Below are 25,049 nucleotides of genomic sequence, written 5' to 3'. Positions count from 1 at the left end.
AAAATAAAATAAAAGGAAGACACAAACGCTACCTAGAAACGCAATCCATACGCTACCTAACTCATATATTTATTTTACGTATATTCTTCTTTTTTTTGGTCATAGTTTGATCTCAATCTAACCTCAAAATCTTGAATATCTCGTTTTCTGGTTCTTTTCTGGTTTGGGTTTCAAACCAGGACAATATCCAAAGCAAATAATGAACAATAAACAATAGGGATTTTAAATAATTAGCTATATATAAAAGGTTAAGGTTTTGGGTAGAGAATCGCCAATGCCACCACCACTAGTAATTCCGACAGCAACTTTGGTGATGACATGAGCCAAATAGCAAAACTCTCTTGTCAACAACCTATTAAACCCATCTCCCCCAATCCTTCCACCCTCTCTCACAGCCGGCCACCACGTGATCATAAATGTTGTTGTACTTGAATGGTAAGATCAACGACAGGACCACAAAGTTCAATGATGCAACAATTCAATTAAGATCTTAATCATTGAATTGTTGCATCATAGAAATCCACTCTCTCCTCTCTCAATCGCTTGCGATTGTGTTTGATATATTTTGTTGATGTATGTGTCATGTTAACGTTAGTCAATTTAAAAGGTAGACTAACATAATTATCAATTTGACAAATTTGGGAAGTTCAAATCGAAAATTGGCTATTGGCATATACAGAAAACAAAAAAAAAAAAAAAAGGTTAAGTCCTTTCATACTAAAAATGAGCAAAGAAATTGATTGAGGTCCAACCAATTGCGTGAGGTAATGTAACATAAAATTAATTATTTTTTTTGAGAATAACATAAAAAAATTAAGTCCGTTGACTAATATTATTTGGCCAAAGAATGTGCACCAACTAGCATACTTTGACATTGGCGTATGCAGCCATCCATGACCCTAACATGAAGAACTCATTACGGTTTTAGTTAAAACAGGGGAATCAAATGTCGGCAGTACATATTGGAAGATGAAATGATTAATAGAAGCTTTTTTTTTTTTTTTTTTTTAAATTTGAATAGAAGCTTTTTCTTATTTGAAAAAATCATTACAACTCAAAGTAACACTAAAATGAACAACAAATTTTCCCCACCGACAGTAACCGAACCCATATATTAATATCCTTATTATTATTAATAATATATAATATTTGTTTGTAATCCTATAATTCAAACCCAGCCAACTGGAACCATGTGAGACATAGGCAACTAGAACATCATCAACATCATCATCATCATCATCATGCTATGAAGGTTCCATTTTTTTTTTACATGATGGAGCATCCAGAGGGATTTTCTTCACCGAAGTAATCACATGGACTCACGTAACTACTTCTATACCCACCACCACCACCACCACCATAACTATCATAAATGGGCCTTCCATAGTAGCCACCATAACATGGGGTTGGCCTACCATGTCCAGAATAGCATGGGCCCCCACCACGACCCTCATAGCATTCAGTGCAACAAGTCCCAAATGGAACCGGGTAAGCCAGTTGTGGTTGTGGTTGAGGTTGTGGTGGTGGTGGGTTTTCTTTAGGCTTTTCAGGCTCTTTTGGTTTTTCCTTAGGCTTCTCAGGTTCTTTCGGCTTTTCAGGCTCCTTGGGCTTCTCAGGGTCTTTTGGTTTCTCCTTAGGCTTCTCAGGTTCTTTTGGCTTTTCCTTCGGCTTTTCAGGCTCCTTGGGCTTCTCAGGGTCTTTTGGTTTCTCCTTAGGCTTCTCAGGCTGATCTTTTGGGTTTTCCTTTGGCTTCTCTTTAGGCTTCTCAATGATCTCAATGCTCTTAACGGCACAACCACCCTTGCAAATTATCTTTTGCTTAATCTTTTCAGGAGAGCAACATACCACTTTGATTAACACACAGTTTTCCTTCTCGTTGTATACCTGGTCTTGTATTTCTCTTGTTCACAAAAATTACCAACACATAATAACTCAGTTTTCTTTTTTAGCCACATAAAAAAAACACAAACTTGTTCATTCTATCATCTATACATTAAAAAGGAAAAAAAAATTGGACTTAAGAAAAGAGAGACTCACGAGGGATTCTACAAAGCACTTTCTTGATCTTCTTGTAGCAGCGACTGCACTGAAGGTCGACCTTGATCATCATCAATGTTGTCTTCTATAAAAAGCAAATAAATTTTGGTATATATATAATCCATATTTAAGCCAAAAAATACAAAAGCCAAAGAACAATTATGAGCAAAAAAGAGAAACTTGAGATGTTGCCGACAGAATAATCAGAAATAAACAGTATCAGGTTCTGACATAAACAAAAAGAGTTTCTGCGAAAGAATAAGCGGTAGAAGCCAAAAACAAAAGAGTTAACTTTTGACACAAAATCCCCACCACACAAAAAAATAGAAGAGACTGGAAGAGTTATCATCAAATGGGTATTAATCAAAAGGAAAAATGATTACAGCTAGAATTGACAAACCTTATCCACCCCCATGGCTGTACAGCTTTGAATTCAGATCTCAAAACTCAGACCAAGAAAGTATTGAAGGGGCAAACACTGCTCGATTGAGAAATCAAAGTACATGTATAATGAAGAGGCCACGAGATGAGTTAGAAAGAGTAGCAGTGTGTAGCACATATATCATGCCAAACCACATCTTAAGAAGACGTGAAAACGTCATATGTCGTACGTCTACACCCAATGGGATGCAGACACGTGGGCTTTCCCTTTGAATTTTCATGCTCCATCAAGATTAAAGAACTTGTCGTTATTTAATTTACAGGGTGTGGTTTTTACACTTTTATTTTTGTGATTGATGACTCTCCAATCTATATCATTTTGCATGTTCTGGATCTGATTGACCCACCTCACCTTCCAATAATTCCATTATCAAGGAAAATAATAATAATAATAATAATAATATAAGGCACTGTACATGGTTTGGTCAGTGCAATTATGGGCCATGCACCCTTAATGGGAACCCTACACGTGTCCCCAATCCCCAAGTTTCTTAGAGTATTGCTTAAGTTTGGGCCAGATCTGATCTATCATCACAAGGTACTGGATCAGATTGTACAATCACCAGTTTCACCCAACCTCTTGATTTTATGTTTGTGCAATTGTGCATGCAGTCAGAATTGTCCAAAATTGTTTAGCTAAGCCTAACCGTAACCTTCTATTTATCTCTTCTGAAAAAAATAAAAAAATAGAAAACTGGTTGCAGGCTTTTGCAACTTGAGAGCATTTAAGCAATCATAAGTCCTAACAAACTCCGCCCATTCTAATCAGATCTGTGGGCTCATCTTCTAGACTGGTCCAATCTAAATATGACTTTAGTAGTATTTTTGTTTTATTATATTTTATTATCTCATTATTTAATTATTATTGGGAAAGTAATAAAAGTTGAAGACCACACACTATTTATTCTAAAATTTTAGTATGCATTAAAAAAAATTTAAAATTTTAGTAAGTTCTCTAATTAGATATGTATGTGCAATAAACTCAACTAATAAAGTTTTCCTATAAGAAAATAATAATTTTTTTTAATTAAATAAGAGAATTGAGTTTAAATTTTGCTACAATAAATGAACAATTAACGTCATCAAATAATAATAAATATAAAGAACAACCATTATAGTGATTATAGAGTGAATGCCATATATTTAAATTATATTTTATCTACTCTTAAAAAACACCTATCTTATTTATATTTAAAAAAAAAGACATGAATGATAACACTTTAAAAAAGGTATGTTACATTTTCAACCAAGGTAGATTCAAATTTAAAATTAAGTATAATTTTGCTAATTTAACATCGAACCATATACTTTTAAATTTTATCAACTTAAACCCCTAAAAGATTAAAATTCAAATTTGAAATGTCCAAAGTTTGAATTTATATAATTTAGGTAGCGTTTGGATTGCGTTTCTGGGCAGCGTTTTAGCATTTGCATTTCTTTTTTCTTTTTTAATTGAGAACAGTGTTTCACGTGGGATGTTGCCTGTCAGTGGGTCTTGTGCACTGTGCACGGGACCTACTGCCTCTTTGACCAATAAATTTTGCACTAAAATGTGTTTGTCAATGGGTCCTGTGTACTGTTCACGAGACCCATAGACATTTTTTTTTCACATAAATTTTCATTAAAAATGGGTCCCACAATACTATTCACATATTTAAAAATTATTTTGTTATAGTGTTTTCAGTCTTCAGATTTTAGCAAAATATACGGTATCCAAACGGACACTTAGTACAATTATAATATTTAATTTCAAAGTTTATTTTAAAACATAGGATATAATTTCAAACAATCCTTAAAACATATGGTTGAAACTTGAAAGTTTATATATGAAAATCCAGGCCCCTAAATTATTTATTGAATTATATATATATATATATATATATATGTGTGTGTGTGTGTGTGTAAAAACCTGGATCGAGGGCAGGTAGGGCCATTAAAATAGTCAAACTGGAGCATGGTATTCTTAAAAAAATTTCTTGGTAAATTACAATATATGGGCCTAGGCCCCGCCCAGCCACTTTGCATAAAATGTTTTTGTACATTAACTTCCTTGTACTGTTGTGCATAATAAATATTTATATTTTTCCCACAGACACATTTCGTAGTTATCTTTTTTTTTTTTTGATGGGATTTCGTAGTTATCTAAGGATAATAATAATTTGATAACTAAATTGATAAAATATCTTATAGTTGAATAGAAGATTTGAAATTCAATCTTTGTCTATACCAAAAACTGATTGATATTTTAGTTTGATGATAAAAAATTATTATTAAAAGTGAATGTTATAGATTAAAACTTTTTATTAAAATAATACTAATAATAATAATAATAATAATAATAATAATAATAATAATAAACTAGTGTTTTTGGACTCTCAAAGTTGGATTTGGAGCACCTCAAATCAAAGAGTTGAAAGAGGGATGAGGGATCTCAAATTAGAGTAGCTATCTGAGGATAATACTAAACCACCCTTGCAAATTATCTTCTGCTTAATCTTTTGAGGACAGCAACATATATACCAGTTATACCACTTTGATTACCACCAAGTTTTCCTTTATGTACTTTATCTTATATTTTCTTTAAATTTGTCTTATTTCTAGTATTACTCCAATTTTTTTGAATCTTTTTAAAATTAGAGGAAAAATGTGAAAGTAATATATTTTTTTATATCTCTAAAAATAAATATTTATATATAAAATAAAATCATTTTTTGTCTTCATATTTGGGAGAAGGTATACCTTGCATCGAGTATATGCTCCAAGACCTTGGCCTAACTTATATCCAAACTTGAGTATCTCTTTAGCGGCCATTAAAACTGCTGTGGTCCATCTTGGATTAGCCTTAGAAGTATTGTGGATCATAGAAACTACCTCGAAGCTGTGAAAAGATGCTTCCAAAAAAGCATTAGCATCAATGTAGGGTATGGACAACTCTTGAGAAATAGTCTTGGGCTCCTCTGCCATGATGGTCACCAATGAATTCTCAAATAAGAACTTGAGTTTTCGGAGGAGGGTAAATGGAACTGCACCTGCTGCGTGCAATTAGAGTCTCCCCAAAAGCATGTTATACAAAAAATCCACTTTAATAACCTGAAAATTAACCATGAAAAATCTCGAGCTAACCTCAATCATTATGTTGTGAGAGGAGGAAACATATACGCGATACAAGGAATATTTTTCCCACCTGTGGGGAATTCCACTACTAATGGGTCCTAAGCGGCCTAGGTGGCCTAATGCAAGAAAGAAGTCATTAAAATGAGTTAAAACGGGAAATCAAAACAGCACTGTACACATTGGAGAGGGAATGATTAATAGAAGGTTTTTAATTTTAAAAAATCATTACAACTCAAGTAAAATAACACTAAAATGAACAATCATTTGTCACCAACCATGCACACTTATTAACCAAACCCATATTATATACATCCTACAAACCAACAAAAGAAAATTCAAACCCACGCGGACCATCTGACATATTTAGCCATAGGCAACTAGAGTCTAGAACGTACTTTTTTTACTTGCAAGTAGCCAACCAGAACATGATCACCATTATCATCATCATGCATGTATGCAAATTCCCAATTACATGATGGTGCATGAAGTTTCTTCACATCGACTCACATAAGTATAACAACTCCGATACCCGCCACCATAACTATCATAAATGGGCCTTCCATAATAGTAGCCATCATAACATGGGGGTGGCCTACCATAATGGCATGGCCCCCCATCACGACCCTCATAGCATTCCGTACAACACGTCCCAAACCCAACCGGGTAAGCCGGTACAGGTACCGGAACCGGCACTGGAACCGGTTTTGGTGTTGGTGGTGGCCTACCAAAACCATAAATGCATGGCCCCCCACCACGACCCTCAGAACATTCCGCACAACACGTCCCAAATTCAACCGGCCGTACAGGCACACAAACCGGTTCAACAGGAGGCTTTGAAACCGGTTCAGTATCTTCTTTTGGTGGTGGTTTCTCCTCCTCAGGTGGCTTCTCCTCCTTCTCAGCAGTTTTTTCTGGTGGGTTCTTCTCCTTAGGTGGTGGCTTGGTCTTCTCAATCTCTTTGATCTCAATGCTCTTAACGGTATCACCACCCCTGCAAATTATCTTTTGCTTTATCTTTTCAGGACTGCAACATACCACTTTTATTATCACCAAGTTTTCCTTCTCCTTGTATTGTTGGTCTTGTACTTCTTTTGTTCACAAAAATTACCAACACGTAATAACTCAGTTTTCGTTATTTATTTACTTATTATTTAGCCACATAAAAACACAAACTTGCACATTCATATATACGCCAAAATTGAACTTAAGAAAGAGAGACTCACGAGGGATTTGACAAAGCAATTTCTTGATCTTCTTGCGGCAGCGAGGGCATTGAAGGTCGACCTTGATCCACATAAATGTTGTTTTCTATAATAGCAGAGAAATTGTAAGTATGTTATTCACATTTAAGCAAAAGAGAATTGAAAAGCCAAAGAACAATTATGAGCAAAAAGAGAAACTTGGTGATTTTGTCGACAGAAGAATCAGAAAAAACAGTATCATTAAATTTATAGCCCAGCCCCACATGTGAAAATTTTAAATAGGAAAAGATGGACATAAAGAATTAAACTCAGATATCATATTAAATTAATCATTTTTTCAATTTATAAAAAAAATGGTGAATATGTTCATTTGATATAACAATTACAAAATTGACAAACCTTTTCCTCCGCCATGACTCTATAGCTTTGAATTGATATCTCAAACTCAACCAAAATTACGGAAGGGGCTAGCACTGCTTGATTGAGAAATCAAGTTCAAGTATTAAGAGGCCACGATCGTTAGTGAACACAGAGTACATATATTATGGCAAATTAAGTAGACCTTAAAAAGACTTAAAACGTCATATGTCGTATGTCTAGACCCAATGGGAAACGTCATATGTTGTACGTCTAGCCCAATGGGAAGTAGACATGTGGGGTTTTCTTAATTGAATTTCTTGGTCTATGACTGTCATAAAGTCTAGATCCATTGTCGTTCTTTTATTTGCACAGTGTGGTTTTACTTTATTTTTGTGATTGCTGACTCTCCAATCTATCATTTGCATGTGCTGGCCCCGATATATTGACCCACCTCCCCTTTCAATTTTCCTACATTACTAAGGAAACTATCAAAGTGATCAAGAAAAGGAGAAAGACATTCACACCCCCCCCCCCCCCCCCCTCCCAAAAAAGAAAAAAAAGAAAAAAAGAGAAAGACTACACTGCCAAGAAGAAATTGTAAAGAAAGAAGAAAAAGATAAACGACATAAATGTGTACTTTTTGTTTTTTTTGGGGAGGGAAAACATAATTCATTTTATTAAGAAAAATTAGCAATGTTAGCTTGGACAACAAAAAGAAAAAGTAGTGAAACATTCTTCATTCACACAACAAAATCTAAAATACATAAAGCATATCTAGTTACATTATGAACAACCTGTTGGTGCAAACACAATAATAATGGAAATAATACACAAAGAGAAACTGAATAGTACTTCTGAATATTATTAATATAAAGAAAGGAAATACACAACACTATTTGAACTGAGGCGCGGCACTCGCTCTCTTTAAGGAGATTCAAGCCCTTGGTTGGCTAACTCTTGTAACCGGTGCAGACCTTCTCTGACTTGTCTCCCCCAGGATACAACAGCCCAACAAGTGTTGTATGGCTAGAACAACCTCTGCACAAAGTGTTCAAGCCCAAAGCTCCACCAGAAAGAACACCCTTCCTTGCCAATAATCTCTCTATTTTTTTAGTGTGTATTGTGAATTGCAGTAACTTGGATTGGGTCTGAATGAGTCTATTTATAGGCTCAATGGGCCTTACGAAATTACTACCCAATTTATTCTAATTAATTAGGTCCAATTATTCTGATGTAATGGGTGTTATAAGATTAATTGTTGGATATTAATCTGATGGGCTGGAGTTACACAATTAATGGTGAGATGAGGAGTTTCTGAAGAATGAATAGGCCCAAACGGATAGTCCATTAAGTGGGTTAATGGCTCTTCATTGTCCATAATAAAAATGGAGTATTAATTCGGGCCATTTACTCACCAACGGATATGGTAATTATTCTGAATGGACTGTCAAGTAGGAGGATCCAAGGGGCTGATTCATTTCCATTTTTGATACCTCCACTCTTCACCTCCCCCTTGCGCACGTATCTAGCCCAATATCTGAGACAATTCATGTTAGCCCATTAATCACCACAATTAAAAAGAATAAAAAAGTCTCTCTCCTTTTCAATGTGGGATTAAACATTTTTCACAACTCTTCATCTTCCATATTCACTCCACATCTTTACATTTATTTTATAACATTTACTCATTTTAATTATTTAATATTAAAATGTTCCAACAATCCCCCACTCATTTTAATATTAAATTTTAGTTAAAGAGAGATTACCAGGCAAAGATGGGTCACTATGCATCATGAAGGTGTGCTCTGCATTGAACCTTCACTTAGTAAAACAGCGATCTCAACTCCAGAGTCGTAGTGGTCTCCGACTTGAACTAGGACTGCTTTAGGGAAATTAAACATCACTGCTTACACATAACAACCCAGGTGTTGACATGAGCTTTTATAGCTAGCACTTTACGGCCATGTGCTGATCCCAGTTTCATGGGTGTATTTGAGATTAAGTCCAAATCTCATAGGGAGCGGCCCCACCCCCACACTCACATAGGTGAAATTTGTCAAGGGTGCTCCTGCAATTCTGACACCCCACTCATACGAGCTACAAATTTCATTAAGAGTTTTTTACTCAACCTCTCCACATTACAGGATAAATGCACTTACATCATAGGGATGAACAATTAAAAAATTATTTACAGAATAAATAATTTAAAAAAAAATAAATAGTGCATTTCTTACGACCATCATATGATTCGTTTTTCCCATTGAACCCAATTCTCAGGATCTCTGGTCCTTGGGTTGGGTATCCTCATACATGGCTCATGATTCTATGGACTTTAGTCCCATCCCCCTCGATGTATTCCAGACTCTATCTTTTGCCAAGGCCTTGGTAAATGGATCTGCAAGATTATCATTAGATTTAATATAATCCACAGTTATGATGCCACTACTCAAATAAGATCGCACGGTACTGTGCTTTCTTCTTATAGGTCTGGATTTACCGTTGTAGTAACGGTTTTTAACTCTACCAATTGTGGCAGTGCTATCACAATGAATTAATATAGGTGGAATTGGCTTTTCCCAAAGGGGAATTTCATATAACAAATCTCTGAGCCAATTTGCCTCTTCACTAGCTGAAGCTAATGCTATTAATTCAGCTTCCATTGTTGAATTAGCAATTATTGTTTGCTTTTTAGATTTCCAACAAATAGCACCACTACCTAAGGTAAAAATATAACCAGTGGTAGAGAGAGAATCACCTGACAAAGTATTCCAATCGGCATCACTAAAAGCTTCAATCACAGCAGGGTACTTTTTATAAAATAAGCCATAGTTTTTGGTACCAATTAAATATTTCATAACTCGCTCAATAGCTAGCCAATGATCTTTACTAGGTTTGCTAGTAAATCTGCTAAGCACTCCTACTGCATATGCAATGTCAGGTCTAGTACAATCTGTAGCATAACGCAAACTACCAATGATACTAGCATAATCCTTTTGATTAAAAATCTCATTATCATTATTCACAGGAAATAAATGAACACTAGAATCAAAAGGAGTAGCTACACTTTTGTGATCATGAAAATTATATTTTCTCAATATTTTCTCAACGTAATGTGATTGATCAAGATATATTCCATCACATGTTTTTGTAATTTTCATGCCCAAAATAAAATTAGCCTCACCAAGATCTTTCATATCAAAATGGCTTTTAAGCATATTTTTTGTTTCATTTATAACATGCATATTTGAGCCAAAAATTAACATATCATCCACATAGAGGCTAATAATAACATGTAAATTATTCCATGATTTAGAATAAATACATTTATCACATTCATTTGATTTATAACCATTCTCAATCATGCAGGAATCAAACTTTTCATGCCACTGCTTAGGTGCTTGTTTCAAGCCATATAGGGATTTAGTTAGCTTACATACCTTGCTTTCTTGGCCAGGCTCTACAAAGCCTTCGGGTTGGTCCATATAAATCTCTTCCTCTAGGTCCCCATTAAGAAAAGCAGTTTTTACATCCATTTGATAAATTTTCAAATCAAAAATTGCAGCAATGGCAATTAACAATCTAATAGATGTAATTCTTGTTACCGGAGAAAATGTATCAAAGAAATCAAGATCAGCTTTTTGTTTAAAGCCTATTGCAACAAGTCTAGCTTTAAACTTATCTATTGACCCATCCGGTTTCAACTTTTTTCTAAGGACCCATTTACAACCTATGGTCTTACAACCCGGTGGAAGATCTACTAATTTCCAAGTTCTATTAGAAATTAGAGATTCCATCTCATCATTTACAGCCTCTTTCCAAAATATGGCATCAGGTGATGTTAAAGCCTCTTTTAAATTTTTGGGATTTTCCTCAATGTTAAAAACATAATAATCAGGACCAAAATCCTTTTCAACTCTAGCTCTTTTACTCCTTCTAGGTTCCATTTCAAAATTTTCTTGATTTTGAAAATGTGAAGTAGAAGAACTAGGTTGTGACAAAATATTTTCTTCACCCCCACTATTTTTCAATTTAAAAGGAAATTTTTCTTCATGAAAAATTGCATCACCAGATTCAAAAATTATTTTGTTTTCAAGATCAAAAAATCTATAGGCTGCACTATTAATCGCATAACCAAGAAAAGCACAGGTAGTAGCTCTTATACCTAATTTAGGCATTTTAGGGTCAGTAAGCCTTACATAAGCAAGACAATCCCATGCTCTCAAATATCCCAAATTTGGCTTATGTCCTTTCCACATCTCAAAAGGTGTGGTGTGTGACTTTTTATGTGGCACCCTATTCAAAACATGACATGCAGTTAAAATAGCTTCACCCCAAAAATGTAAAGGTGCACCAGATTCAATTAACATGGCATTTGTTAACTCAATTAAAGTTCTATTTTTTTCTTTCAGCCACACCATTAGAAGCAGGTGAATATGGTGCAGTAGTTTCATGGATAATTCCCAAAGACTGAGCAAATGAGTTGAATGCACTTGATTCATACTCACGGCCTCTATCACTTCTTATTCTTTTTATTTTTCTACCGAATTGATTTTCAACTTCTTGTAAAAAATCTTGAAATTTTTCAAAAGCATCACTTTTATTTTTCAACAAATAAATAGTTGTATATTTTGAGAAATCATCAATAAAAGTGATAATATATCTATTTCCTCCACGAGTTAAAATTCCCTCAAATTCACATAAATCGGAATGAATTAATTCAAGCAATTCGGTATTTCTTACAACATTTTTATGAGGCCTTTTTGTAATCTTAGCTTGACTACAAGTTTCACATTTTTCAAAATCTTTTGACAGTCTTGGAATTAATCCTAAACTACTCATGATTCCCACATATCTACTATTTATATGACACAAACGAGCATGCCAAAAATTAATAGAAGAAAGCATATAAATTGAACTGGTAGATGCTTTATTATTCTCAACATTCAATTTAAACATTCCATCACAAGCATAACCCTTGCCCACAAATAATCCCTTTTTTGTGATTACATAATTATCAGATTCCATAGTTTGCTTGAAGCCAGCCTTGTTAAGCAAAAAACTTGACATCAAATTCTTCCTCATGGACGGAGTGTAAAGTACATCTTTCAATGTTAGCACACGTCCAGAAGTGAATTTCAATTCAACCTCTCCACTCCCAAGAACCTTGGTTTTACTAGAGTCACCAAGCATAACAGTTTTTTCTTCTTCAAAAGGAGTGTACAATTTGAACCAATTCTTGTCATAGCAGACGTGCCTATTAGCACCGGAATCTGCCCACCACCCTTCAACATATTGCACCATATTGATGTCTGTAATCATAGCCACTAAAGGCTCTTCGGTTACGTTAGCCTGCGGGACAGATTCACGTTTCCGAAATTTGCAAAATCGAGCAATATGCCCACTCTTGCCACAAACAAAACAGGATCTATTAAATTGATCTTGTGAAGGGGGTCCTTGGTTCTTATTGTAATTTTTATTTGGGTTTCCCCTTCCTTGAGGTCTATTATTATTTTTAAAGGCTCTTTTTTTAGGCTTCAATTGAACATTTCTAGGAAAATGATTTTTGGGCATATTATTATTGGATGAAATAAGGTTTACCTTTGTGGTAGAATTACCATTGCTCTCTTGTGTCATGAGTGCATCTTGTCCTCTAGCCTCCTCCTCCACACGGATGCGTGTGATCAAAGTCTCCAAGGATGTCTCCTTCTGTTTGTGCCGCAAAGTTTTTTGGAACTCCCTCCAAGATTGTGGTAGTTTATCAATTATGCCAGCTACCACCAAATTGTCTCCAATCTTTATGCCTTCGGATCTCAATTCTGCCACAATCATTTGGAAGTCTTGTGCTTGATCCACCACCGATTTTCCATCCACCATTTGGTAACGGAAAAATCTACTAGCAGCATACTTCTTTGCACCTGCCTCCTCGGTATCATACTTGCTTTGTAAAGCCTTCCAAATTTTCTTAGCAGAATTGTAAGTTGTATCATAATAATCATAGAAATGATCGGCAAGACAATTCAATAGATAAGAGCGACAATTATATTCATCTTTTGTATACTTATCTATTTTTTCTTGATGGAGAATATATTCTTCCTCACTCATCTCATCGGTAGGAACTTTTGACGGATTCTTGTCAGTGAGGATGTAGGAGACTTTGAGAAGACTTAAGTAGAAGAGGACCTTTCCTTTCCACCTCTTAAAATGGGCTCCCTTAAAGCGAAAGGGCTTGTTGAGATCTCTAACAGGCTCATTTGGTTTCTCTTGTGAAGACTCCATGTGTTTGAATCTCCTTAAAATTGTTGGTGCAAACACAATAATAATGGAAATAATACACAAAGAGAAACTGAATAGTACTTCTGAATATTATTAATATAAAGAAAGGAAATACACAACACTATTTGAACTGAGGCGCGGCACTCGCTCTCTTTAAGGAGATTCAAGCCCTTGGTTGGCTAACTCTTGTAACCGGTGCAGACCTTCTCTGACTTGTCTCCCCCAGGATACAACAGCCCAACAAGTGTTGTATGGCTAGAACAACCTCTGCACAAAGTGTTCAAGCCCAAAGCTCCACCAGAAAGAACACCCTTCCTTGCCAATAATCTCTCTATTTTTTTAGTGTGTATTGTGAATTGCAGTAACTTGGATTGGGTCTGAATGAGTCTATTTATAGGCTCAATGGGCCTTACGAAATTACTACCCAATTTATTCTAATTAATTAGGTCCAATTATTCTGATGTAATGGGTGTTACAAGATTAATTGTTGGATATTAATCTGATGGGCTGGAGTTACACAATTAATGGTGAGATGAGGAGTTTCTGAAGAATGAATAGGCCCAAACGGATAGTCCATTAAGTGGGTTAATGGCTCTTCATTGTCCATAATAAAAATGGAGTATTAATTCGGGCCATTTACTCACCAACGGATATGGTAATTATTCTGAATGGACTGTCAAGTAGGAGGATCCAAGGGGCTGATTCATTTCCATTTTTGATACCTCCACTCTTCACCTCCCCCTTGCACACGTATCTAGCCCAATATCTGAGACAATTCATGTTAGCCCATTAATCACCACAATTAAAAAGAATAAAAAAGTCTCTCTCCTTTTCAATGTGGGATTAAACATTTTTCACAACTCTTCATCTTCCATATTCACTCCACATCTTTACATTTATTTTATAACATTTACTCATTTTAATTATTTAATATTAAAATGTTCCAACACAACCTTATTACTTTATCTTTTTACATGAGAGTAATGTAATTGAGTAAAAAATCTAGCGCAAAATCATACATCATCAATAAGCAAACTATTAGAAGACAAAAACAAACTATCGTTGATCAGTTCTGTCAAAAGAACTTGAGAATCTCCTTCTAAGACCACCTGATTGAATCCCAAATCTGCAGTAAACTAAAGATCCGATGACGCTGCCTTCGCTTCGATCTCTAGTGGATTGTAAACCTGTGAAAGTTGCCGAGATAAAGAGGCCATCACCGAACCATGGGCATCACACAGCACCACTCCAATCCCTGACTTATGCTCCTTTGTGAAGATGGCTCCGTCAAAGTTTATCTTTATCGTGCCCGATTGTGGAGTTTGCCATTGACCCCGTGTCCTAGGAGGGAGAGACCGAGGGGCTGGCTGTACTAACAAAAATACCATCAATTAAATCACGATTCCACTGCCTAGTCGAAACATCAATGAGAATTTCTACTTTGGCGTCAGCCAATGACTCAAGCAAATGGGAGAGAACCTGAGGTGGATTTTTCCTTAGTAACCAAAAATCCACCATCTACATTCCCTTAGAAGTACATCCCGACCATGTAAGATATTGGTCCAAGCATACAATCCTGATCTAGAATTTCTAGCTTCCTTGATAGAGCAATTAGGGAAGAACCTAGCCTTGAAAATCCTATAAAATAGATTTTGTATTTTTGTATTTTTTGTGTTTTTGAAGAAGAGAGACATAAAAGTGAAGCAAATTACATATTTAGTCCTATTTTAACAGAGATGGGTTATGAAACTCTAATTAAGCTAACCTCAGGTAGATAAAGTATCAAATTTTAAACTACAAGTAGCTAAATTAAATTTCAGCTAAATCACATATGAGTAAGTTGTATTTACCCAAACCTAAAATATTGTCAAACAGGTTTTGAATGCTAAAAAAATTAAAAATTTGTTCTTGAGAGAAATTTCTCAAAACATCTAGAAAAACAAGTTTTAAAAGTATAAAATTGAAAAAAAAGAAAAAAAAAAGGCCTTTACTTATGGAAGATTGTGTCCTATGTTCGTATATTTATCTCTGTTCCTATTTTTATCTACTTATCTTACATGATTATTAAATTTTCTGTAGTTTATTGAATAATTCATTTTAATGTTATCTTAATGTCATCACATTCCACTAGAAAATTGAGATTAGCTTTAGAACTCTCAAGGTATATTGGATTAAGAGAGAGAGTATGGAAGTTGAGTATTGCAATGAACCACCAAGATCAAGTGAGGAAGAAGATGCGCTGGGAAGAAGTGTGAAGAAATTCAAAGAAAGCAGTGTAGATAATCAGATTAATCCACCTAGGAATGCTACCAGTTATAAGGATAGGCTTGTGGGTGACATTCTTGGAGCCTATGAGCAAGCTTTCAAGTTGGATAATGTATGGGATGACGGAGAGGAATCAGATACAGAGGTGGAACCACTCATTGAAGGAATGGTAGAAGTGAAGCTGCCTAAGGAGACTAAGGCGCGTATAAGGGCCCCATGGTCAAAGGCTTTAATAGTAAAAGTATTTGGTAGAACTGTGGGATTCAGTTATCTCACTTTCAAGCTAAATGCATTATGGAAACCTGCAACTAGGATGGACTGTGTTAATCTTGGAAAGGATTACTTCCTGATAAAGTTTTATTGTCTAGATGATTATGATAAAGTGCTTCGTGGAGGTCCTTGGTTTATTGGTGAGCACTTCTTGGCCATCAAGCCTTGGGAACCTTACTTCAGAGCCTCAGATGATTATCTAAAATCTGTTGCTGTATGGGTGAGATTTCCTGAATTACCTATTGAATTTTATGACATGGAAGTTTTGAAGGATATAGGCAGTGCTATTGGCCTAGTGCTTCGTATTGATTCATACACGGCCACTGGATCAAGAGGTAGCTATGCAAGGCTCTGTATACAAATTGATCTGGACAAGCCCTTAATCAATTCCATCAGGTTAGGTAGATTGGTTGGTACAACCGGTTAAATACGAAGGTATTTCTTCTCTTTGTTTTTGCTGTGGGAGGCTTGGACACAAGAAGGAGAACTGCTGGTATTAGATTAAGGAAAAAGAAAAAAATGGGCGAGCTGAAGAGAAGAGTCCGAACAGGTCTTAGGAGGAAGATAAGTCTGAGGATAGTGGAGCTGAGAAAAGTACGAACCAAGTTAGTGAGGAGACTAAGTCAGATCCTAACTTTGGTCCGTGGATGTTGGTTTCAAGAAAAAAGAGTTTGGTTAGAAATGGACGGCCCAGATCGTCCTTTGGTAATGACGTTAAAGATGTTGGTACTTCTAGGGGCATGAGTGTCCAAAAGGGTGTAATATTATAGGGTAATTCAGCCATTCCATGTAAAGATAAGGTGTTGTCCACTTAGTCCACTTCGTCTGAGCAAGTTGGTACTGTGAGGAGCGTTTTTGACCATGAGATGGCACCAAATGAAGATTTGGAAAATCTGGAGATGAGGTTTAGTGCGTCTTGTCCGAAGCAGGGAGAGGGGGTGATAAGAAATGATGGGAAGCTTCAGCTGGGCGTATCAGGAACAAGTAATAGAAATATTAGAAGCAACGGAGGAAAGGGTAAGAAGTCTTTGAAGAGGCAATACCCATCTTCTTTAGCGTCTTCATAGGGAGTTGAGGCTTCAAAAAATCTGCAGTTAAAAGAGAATGGAGGGGTTCCGTTTGGGTCGAACCAGTTTGCCTTGCAATCCGAGAAGGAGCGATTGGGCGATCTGGCAGCGGAGCAGGCTTGTGGAGGTTCCAGAAGAAGTTATTAACCAAATAAGGGCGTCTCCGACGAAGGACTTGGAATGGTGCGAAGGGGAGTGCGGCCCAGCGTGGAAGGAAATATTCCCAATTACTCCGGAGAGTCGCAAAACAGGGACATTAGCGTTGGATCATCCAGCTTGGGGTTTCATGGTCAACCCATGGTGGAACTTCATAACGGACGTGCCGTTAATTTCATGGGAGGAGTTTGAAGCCTTGAGCAAGCAGAGAAGGCCATCGGTGATGCCACACTTCGACGAATCCGGATGGTTAATTCAGGAAAGGAAATTAGTGGACCAGAGGGGCATGGCTACGGCATTAATGGGGAATCATCCAATGTTGAAGTTAATTCAAATTCTCATCCCGGTGGAAGAGTGCAATGTGTTGATCAGTTGCAAGGAAGAGGTGATGGGAATATTGAAGCACATGTTGATATGGAAACCAGAGTGGAAGCACTCGAAGGAATTGTTGAGGAGGCTGGGATGGAGTATGGTGGGAGCCGCAATGATGAATCCTAGTCGTGTCGAGATTCCGATGGGTCAATTTGTGAAGATGAACATTTTAATGTGGAATTGCAGAGGTGCATTAAATCCGGATTTTAAGAGGAGGGTATTTGAAATGGCTGTGAATCATAGGCCGTCGATAATGGTCATAACAGAGACTAGAGTGGGGGGTAGCAGAGCTGAGAAGATAATTGAAGCACTTCCATTTGATGGCTTCATCACCACGGAAACTATTGGGTATGCGGGTGAATTATGGATGTTCTGGAGAAGAGAAGATGCATAAGTTAATCTGTTATCTGCTACAGAACAGGAAATACATGCAACGGTAAAGGTATGTGCATCAAACCTTTCTTGGTTATTTACAGCGATATATGCTAGTCCTCGTTTAGCTGAGAGGAGAATCCTGTGGTCTAATTTAGATAAGGTTGGGCAATTGCATAATCTTCCTTGGTTAATGATTGGGGATTTTAATGAAATTCTAGGTGGGGAGGATAAATTTGGGGGGAACCAAATTAATTCAAACAGGGCACTCGAATTTAAAGAATGTCTGGATTTGTGTAATTTTGTAGACCTTGGGTTTGCTGGACCTAAATTTACCTGGACTAATAAAAGGCAAATTTCAGACTTGATTTTGGAAAGATTGGATAGATGTTTTGCCAATCCAATTTGGAGAATTTTGTACCCTGAGGCGGTAGTAACTCATCTCCCTAGAACCTTCTTGGATCATCATCCTGTCTTGATAGAATTATGGAAACCTAATACTAATGGTTTGGAGCGGCCTTTCCGCTTCCAGACTATGTGGTTACATCATCCGGATTTCTTTAGGATAGTTAGAGAAGCCTGGCTGGAAGGTGCTAATTTAGAAGTGGCCACTACTGATTTTATTAGGAAGGCGAAGAAATGGAATTTTGAGGTTTTTGGTAATATTTTTGCGAAGAAAAAAAGGGTGCTAGCTAGGTTGAATGGTACACAAAAGGCTTTGGCTAATAATCCTATTGAATCTCTTTTGAGGCTAGAAGACCAACTTATTGAAGAGTACTCCTCGATTTTGCTTCAAGAAGAGGAGTTTTGGGCCCTTAAGTCTAGGATTAATGCTGCTGCATTTGGAGACTGGAACACATCTTACTTTCATATGAATACGGTAGTGAGGAGGCATAGGAATAAAATTAGGTGTTTGAAGGATGGTATGGGAGAATGGATAGTTGAGGAAGAGGCGGTGAAGGAACATATTTTAAAGGGGTTTATGAAGCTTTATGCCACGGGTTTTGAGTTGTCCTATAGAAGCTCTGCTGTTTCTGAGTTCTCCGGTAGTTTTCTTTCTGAAGCAGATAAGAGTTGGATGGGAAGGGAAGTGGTGGACGAAGATGTGAGGAGTGGTTTGTGGGCTTTGAAGCCATTTAAAGCGCCAGGGCCGGATGGCATCCATGCTGGCTTTTATCAGCATTTTTGGCATGAGGTGGGGAATTCAGTTTGTGAGGAGGTGAAAAAGATTTTCAGGGATGGTATAGTTCTGGACCAGCTTAATGAGACTCTTGTGACATTAATTTCGAAATGTAAATGTCCTAAGTCCCTGAATAATTATAGACCGATTAGCCTTTGCAACTCGGTTTATAAAATTGTTTCTAAGATTCTAGTGGAGAGGATAAAACCGTTTCTTAGTAAGCTCGTTTCCCCTATCCAAACAGCTTTTGTGCAGGGAAGGAAAGGAGTAGATAACATTTTAGTCGCTCAAGAGTTATTCTATGCTTTGGATAATAAAAAAGGCAAGGAGGGGTATATGGCCATTAAAGTTGATTTGGAGAAAGCATATGATAGAAAGGAGTGGTGTTTTATACATAAAGCTCTACATGCTTTCCACTTCCCTCAAAATTTGATTAAGGTGATAATGAGTTGTGTCACTTCCACAAAGGTATCTATTTTGTTTAATGGAGGAAAGTTGGAAGCCTTTAATCCTTCAAGAGGGCTTCGACAAGGAGATCCTTTGTCGCCGTATCTCTTTATTTTGTGTATGGAGTACTTAGGCCACTTAATTGAGATGAAATGTATGGAGGGAGTGTGGAAGCCTTTGAAAGCCTCGAGAGAAAATATTGGTATCTCCCACCTCTTTTTTGCGGATGATTTACTTCTTTTTGCTAAAGTAGATGAGGATAGTTGTGAAGCTATATCGGAAGTATTGGATGAATTTTGCGAGGAGTCGGGTCAAAAAGTTAGTATGGAGAAGTCAAGAATCTATTTTTCCCCTAATGTGCAAGCTGAAATTAAGAGCAGAGTCTGCTCAAGGTTGGGTATTCAAGCCACGGTGAATATTGGGAATTATCTTGGTTTCCCAATCAAACATAAAGGGGTTCCAAGGAATAGAATGAACTTTATAGTGGAGAGAGTTATGAGCAAGCTGGCTGGTTGGAAGACTAGATTCCTTTCCTTTGCAGGCAGATCAGTGTTAGTGAAATCAGCTATGTCTACTATTCCGAATTATGTTATGCAGGCTGCTGCCCTTCTTGCTCACCTTTGTGACAAGTTGGATAAAATTAATAGGGACTTCTTATGGGGTTCAACGAGTGAAAAGAGGAGACTTCATTTGGTAGGGTGGAGTAAGATAATTAGGCCAAAGGAAGAGGGAGGACTTGGAATCCAAGCTGCGAAATTCAAGAACTTGGCTTTATTAGCTAAGCTAAATTGGAGGCTGAATCAGGAAAAAGATAGTCTATGGGCAAAGGTTATTTTGAAGAAGTATTGTTCAACGGATAGGAGGAGAGCTAGAGATCCGGATAAGTTGCCTTGTTCACCTAATTGGAGAGCAATTAAAGCTGGATTTCAGACCTTTGCGGAGGGTATTTGTTGGGGGGTGGGGAATGGAGAAAGAATTAAGATTTGGGAGGATAGTTGGATAAGGGGATGCTCATTGAGAGAAATGATAGAAGGGCCGTTGACTTCAAGAGAGATGGAGATGAAGTTGTCTGAGCTTTTTCTGGATTTGGGGCAGGTGTGGAAGTGGGATGCTATATCCTTTGAGTTGCCGGTTTTTATTAAAGAAAGGATTATAGCTATTCCAAGGCAATTGGTTGGAAGAGGAGAAGATGTGATCATGTGGAAGCATACTAAGGATGGAGAGTTTTCTACTAATTCAGCCTATGCTTGGCTGAATGGTTCTCAACAAGAGGAGACTAATTTCCAAGGGAAGTGGATATGGAAGATAGATATGTTGCCAAGGATTATTCATTTTCTTTGGCTGTGTATGCATGAAAGTCTTCCTGTTAGATCGGTTTTGGCTATGAGGGGAATAACAAGGGAGAGTTGCTGCCCTTTATGTAAAAATTTTCCGAAAACTATTAGTCATTTATTGAAAGAGTGTGTGGTGGCTAAAAATTTATGGTTTAAACTTAGAGTCCCCCATGATATGGTTAGTTCCTTTGCTGGTTTGGATTGGCTTGAATGGCTAAAAGTTAATTGCCAAAGTAAGATATTGCATTTCTCTTCTGTGCCGTGGTCTTATGTGTTTTCCTTTGCTGTTTGGAACTTGTGGAAACATAGAAATTCTGTGGTGTTCAATAATAGCATTGTTAATGAAAACTTACATAGTGTTAGTAAAAATCAGGCCTTGAAATATTACTACTGTGTGGGTAAGACTAGGTGCCAGAAGAATATGGTGATTTGTAATGTCAGGTGGGAAAAATCTCCCTTAGGATGGTTTAAATTAAATACTGATGGGGCTGCATTTGGGAATTCGGGAAGGGCAGGAGGTGGGGGAGTGATTAGAGATAGTGAGGGTAGATGGGTGAGAGGCTTTGCTCGGTCTATTGGCTTCACAACCAGCATTACAACAGAATTTTGGGCTCTAAGGGATGGTTTATTGCTGGCTGTCCGGATGGGAGTGCAGAAGCTTGTGATTGAATTAGATGCCAAGGTGGTAGTTGAGCTGATGCAGTCCTACTCTCCCTCTAATGCATTTTACTCTTCCTTGCTGGCTGACTGTAGGTTGCTTCTGGGCAGGCTTCAGCACTACAGGGTGCAGCACGCATTCAGGGAAGCGAATAGAGTTGCGGATGCTATGGCTAAGCTAGGAGGAGCGATGCAAGATCCTTTTGTAGTTTGGGATATTCCCCCATCTGATGTAATAGCAAACTTTGTGTATTTTGGTACTAATGGGGAAAGTGTATGTAGGCTTGTTGCCTCTAACTTAGCCATTTTGGCTTAGTTGTTTAATAATAGTTCCTTTTAACCAAAAAAAAAAGCTTTAGAACTCTCTCTCTCTCTCTCTCTCTCTCTCTTGTAGTGATGATATAATATATTACGACAGCGACCCTCAAAATCTCTCCACTGGCACTATTTGGAGACCTCATTAAAGGGGAGATGTGGAGCATTGATTGTTAACAAAAAAAGGCAAGACAAAACATTCATTATTAAGCTTTGAGAGTACAAGAATGTATCATCATTAAATAACCAAAACAACCCAAATGGTGTGTAATGATAGACAACGAACCACAACTTATTACTTCACTGATGTGTAATGATAGAAGTATTTGTAATTGTAACAATTAATTTTTATTTTTTGAGAAGATTTTTAACAGTTATTTTTCTTGTTAAAAAATAATTAACATGTACTAGTCTACCATGACTTAGTGACATTAAGTACAGCTTCACCCTTTCACACATCAAACTTTACATCAAGAAATTCACTTCCAAATGCCCATAGATGAAACCAAATAATATTTATTTGACCTCATTTTGTAAGGATAAATCCATTGAAACTTATTACTTAGGCCTGATTGCTTGCCTTTTTGGTTCTAATTGTCAAGCTTTTTGGGTGCAGATGCTTTATTTTGTGCTATGTTGACAGCAATCTTGTTGCCTAGTTTGGATCTTAATGAATAAGAATTACATTGTGCTGGATTAGGCAGTCCATGTCTAAGAATGTCCAATATCAAGACCTATTTTGATCACTTACTATCATCTTATTAATCACATTGCTTTCACGCCAAAGTTGGTAGGGCATAAATCTATTTTATAAACTTTTTTTTAATTACTTATGTGGTGGGCAGTTATTGGTAATTAAAAGGGAAGTCATACTACATGTACAAATTATTTTACAATATTTTTACAAATGATCATTTTGAAAATTTTTTACTGGTTCTTACTTGGATCTACTAGTAACACAATATTTTCACTTACCAATAACCACCTACCACATCAGCAATTTGTAAAAATATTGTAAAATAGTTTATGACTTTAATCAACATTTTTACAAACTATTAATCTGAAAAATTCTTATTGGTTTTCATATGGGTCCACTAGTAACACTATCTTTTACTTACCAATAATCACTATCACGTCAATAGTTTGTAAAACAATTTTGAAAATAGTTAATGACTTTATCATTTTCCTACACAACCATGCATAGTCCACGGAATAAGAAAGGAAGACATTGTAATAGTATCTTCTTAGACGTGAAGTGCAACACCATATTCATGTTGGGATTTCATTTCATTTTATTTGTTTTAGGAAAATTTCATTTTGATTTAGAGAATCTTAATAATCATTACAGTTTTTAAAGGACCACTCACATTTATAAGTTAAAAGTTGTTGCAATAGTAACTTAGTGTGCATTTGGGTTGAGATTAAAAATTAAAATTATTTTATTATTTAACTTATTTTTGCTACTATTCATGGGTCCCATTGCACTTTTTGGCACTGTTCATGAGCTCCACTGTACTATTTCAATTAACTTTTACCTTTATTTATAATACTTTCAGTAATAATTTTTTAGTTTTAGCAAAATAAGCGGTATCCAAACACATCCTTAAAATATTAAATTATTGAATTAAAAATAATTAGCTTCAATAACAATAATTAGGAAAATTTGTTGCAATAACTTAAAATGAAGAAATCATTGCAATAAATTGATACCAATTATTTTTTAATTTATTGCAATGAAAATTTAGAACGATAGCATATTGCAATGAATTATTTTACAATCTATTGCAATGATAAATATGAAATTGCAATGAAAATATCATTGCAATGATCTGATATTAATTAATTCACAATCTATTGATTTAACAAGTTTGATGAAATTATCTATTACAATGAAGATATTGTTGCAATGATTTGATTCAAATTATTTGCAAGAGAAAATTGATAGCTTATTACAATGAATTGTTTTACAATCCATTGCAATTACAAACATGAAATTGCAACGAATCTATCATTGCAATGATCTAATATTAATTATTTTACAATCTTTTGATTTAACAAGTTCGATGTAATTATCTATTACAATGAAGATATTGTTGCAATAATTTGATCCAAATTATTTGTGCCAATTATTTGCAAGAGAAAACACTCATTATTAAGCTTTGAAAGTAAAAAAAACTATCATCATTAAATAACCAATACAACCCAAATGGTGTGTAATGATAGAAGATGAACCATAACTTATTACTTCACTAACGTGTAATGATAAAAGTATTTGTAATTGTAACAATTAATTTTTATTTATTGAGATGATTTGTAACAGTTATTTTTCTCGTTAAAAAATAATTGGCATGTGCTAATCTTGTAACATCCCGACCCAACTTTATAATTAAATTATGTGTTCAAGTGGTTAATAATTATTTTAAGCCACTTTCTTTTTATAATTAATAGAAGAGTATTTAATAAACATATTATTTTATAATGTCTTTGAATAAGAATTGTAAAGATTATAAATAAGTGAATGACTAATTGTATTATAAAAATATACTAAGTATCAAAGTATGTACAAAACTATATTAAGTGGTTAAGTTATTAGATATATATATATATATATAGTGTTGGTGTTTAATTAAGTGTATAAATGTAAGGGTTTATATGCAAAGTTATTTTACTATTTGGGCCTATCTTGAATATAAGGTTATGGAGGGGTGTTAAGTATATTTTGGAAAAGTGATAAGGGTGACTCATCAGCCCTTTTTTCCCTTAGCATGCACGTGCCCCACCCAATTTATTTTCCTTGACTTCTTGGCTGCACCAAAAACTTTCTTGGTCCTTCTTTCTTTGCTTCTTTGTTTTCTTCCTTCTTTGTTCTTATTGGCTACACCTTATCTCTTCTTTGACTTTCTCAAATAAAGTAGAAGACTCAAGAAGCTCACTCCCTCTTTCATACCCACGGTCCAGCACCAAAAGAAAGAAAAACTCTCAACTCTCCTCTCCCTCTCACACCTACGGGTTCAGCAGTAAGAAGGAAGCTTCTTTCAACTTTCTTAAGCTCTCTACCTCTCATACTTTCGGGTCCAGCCACTAGAAAAGGGAAATCTTTTCAAGCAAGATGATTCTATGTCTATTTTCCCTTAAGAACCATAAACTTGGTAAGGGTTTTAGCTACTCTCATCCAGGGCCGGCCTTT

General features: G+C 36.0%; 3 protein-coding genes across 3 annotated transcripts; 1 reads left to right on the top strand and 2 right to left on the bottom strand.

The window, feature by feature from the left end:
* Positions 1-1,143: 1,143 nt before the first annotated feature.
* LOC115993030 (protein PYRICULARIA ORYZAE RESISTANCE 21-like) lies at positions 1,144-2,607 on the bottom strand. The gene is made up of 3 exons (XM_031117297.1): positions 2,438-2,607; positions 2,038-2,122; positions 1,144-1,898 (listed from the first exon to the last, which is right to left on the bottom strand). The coding sequence occupies exons 1-3, from the start codon at positions 2,450-2,452 to the stop codon at positions 1,267-1,269; spliced, it is 732 nt and encodes a 243-aa protein (XP_030973157.1). The 5' UTR covers positions 2,453-2,607; the 3' UTR covers positions 1,144-1,266.
* A 3,176-nt stretch (positions 2,608-5,783) lies between these two features.
* Positions 5,784-7,409, bottom strand: LOC115991873 (protein PYRICULARIA ORYZAE RESISTANCE 21-like). Its single transcript, XM_031115831.1, has 3 exons — positions 7,194-7,409; positions 6,816-6,900; positions 5,784-6,680 (listed from the first exon to the last, which is right to left on the bottom strand). The coding sequence occupies exons 1-3, from the start codon at positions 7,206-7,208 to the stop codon at positions 6,061-6,063; spliced, it is 720 nt and encodes a 239-aa protein (XP_030971691.1). The 5' UTR covers positions 7,209-7,409; the 3' UTR covers positions 5,784-6,060.
* Positions 7,410-17,066: 9,657 nt separating this feature from the next.
* On the top strand, positions 17,067-21,863 carry LOC115990996. Its single transcript, XM_031114755.1, has 2 exons — positions 17,067-17,913; positions 18,034-21,863. The coding sequence occupies exons 1-2, from the start codon at positions 17,067-17,069 to the stop codon at positions 21,861-21,863; spliced, it is 4,677 nt and encodes a 1,558-aa protein (XP_030970615.1).
* Positions 21,864-25,049: the final 3,186 nt, after the last annotated feature.

This window comes from Quercus lobata, chromosome 5, assembly GCF_001633185.2.
Source record: "Quercus lobata isolate SW786 chromosome 5, ValleyOak3.0 Primary Assembly, whole genome shotgun sequence".
Taxonomy (NCBI): Eukaryota; Viridiplantae; Streptophyta; class Magnoliopsida; order Fagales; family Fagaceae; genus Quercus; species Quercus lobata.
This window is presented reverse-complemented; position numbering and strand designations above follow the sequence as displayed.

Excerpts from the sequence above, each read along its gene's own strand:
- LOC115993030 (XM_031117297.1), bottom strand. Across the intron at positions 1,899-2,037 it reads AGTGCTTTGTAGAATCCCTC|AAATACAAGACCAGGTATAC; the intron begins GTGAGTCTCTCT and ends TGTGAACAAGAG.
- LOC115991873 (XM_031115831.1), bottom strand. Across the intron at positions 6,681-6,815 it reads ATTGCTTTGTCAAATCCCTC|AAGTACAAGACCAACAATAC; the intron begins GTGAGTCTCTCT and ends TGTGAACAAAAG.
- LOC115990996 (XM_031114755.1), top strand. The coding sequence starts at position 17,067 with ATGGAGGGGTTCCGTTTGGGTCGAACCAGTTTGCCTTGCAATCCGAGA. Across the intron at positions 17,914-18,033 it reads GGAAACTATTGGGTATGCGG|CGATATATGCTAGTCCTCGT; the intron begins GTGAATTATGGA and ends GGTTATTTACAG.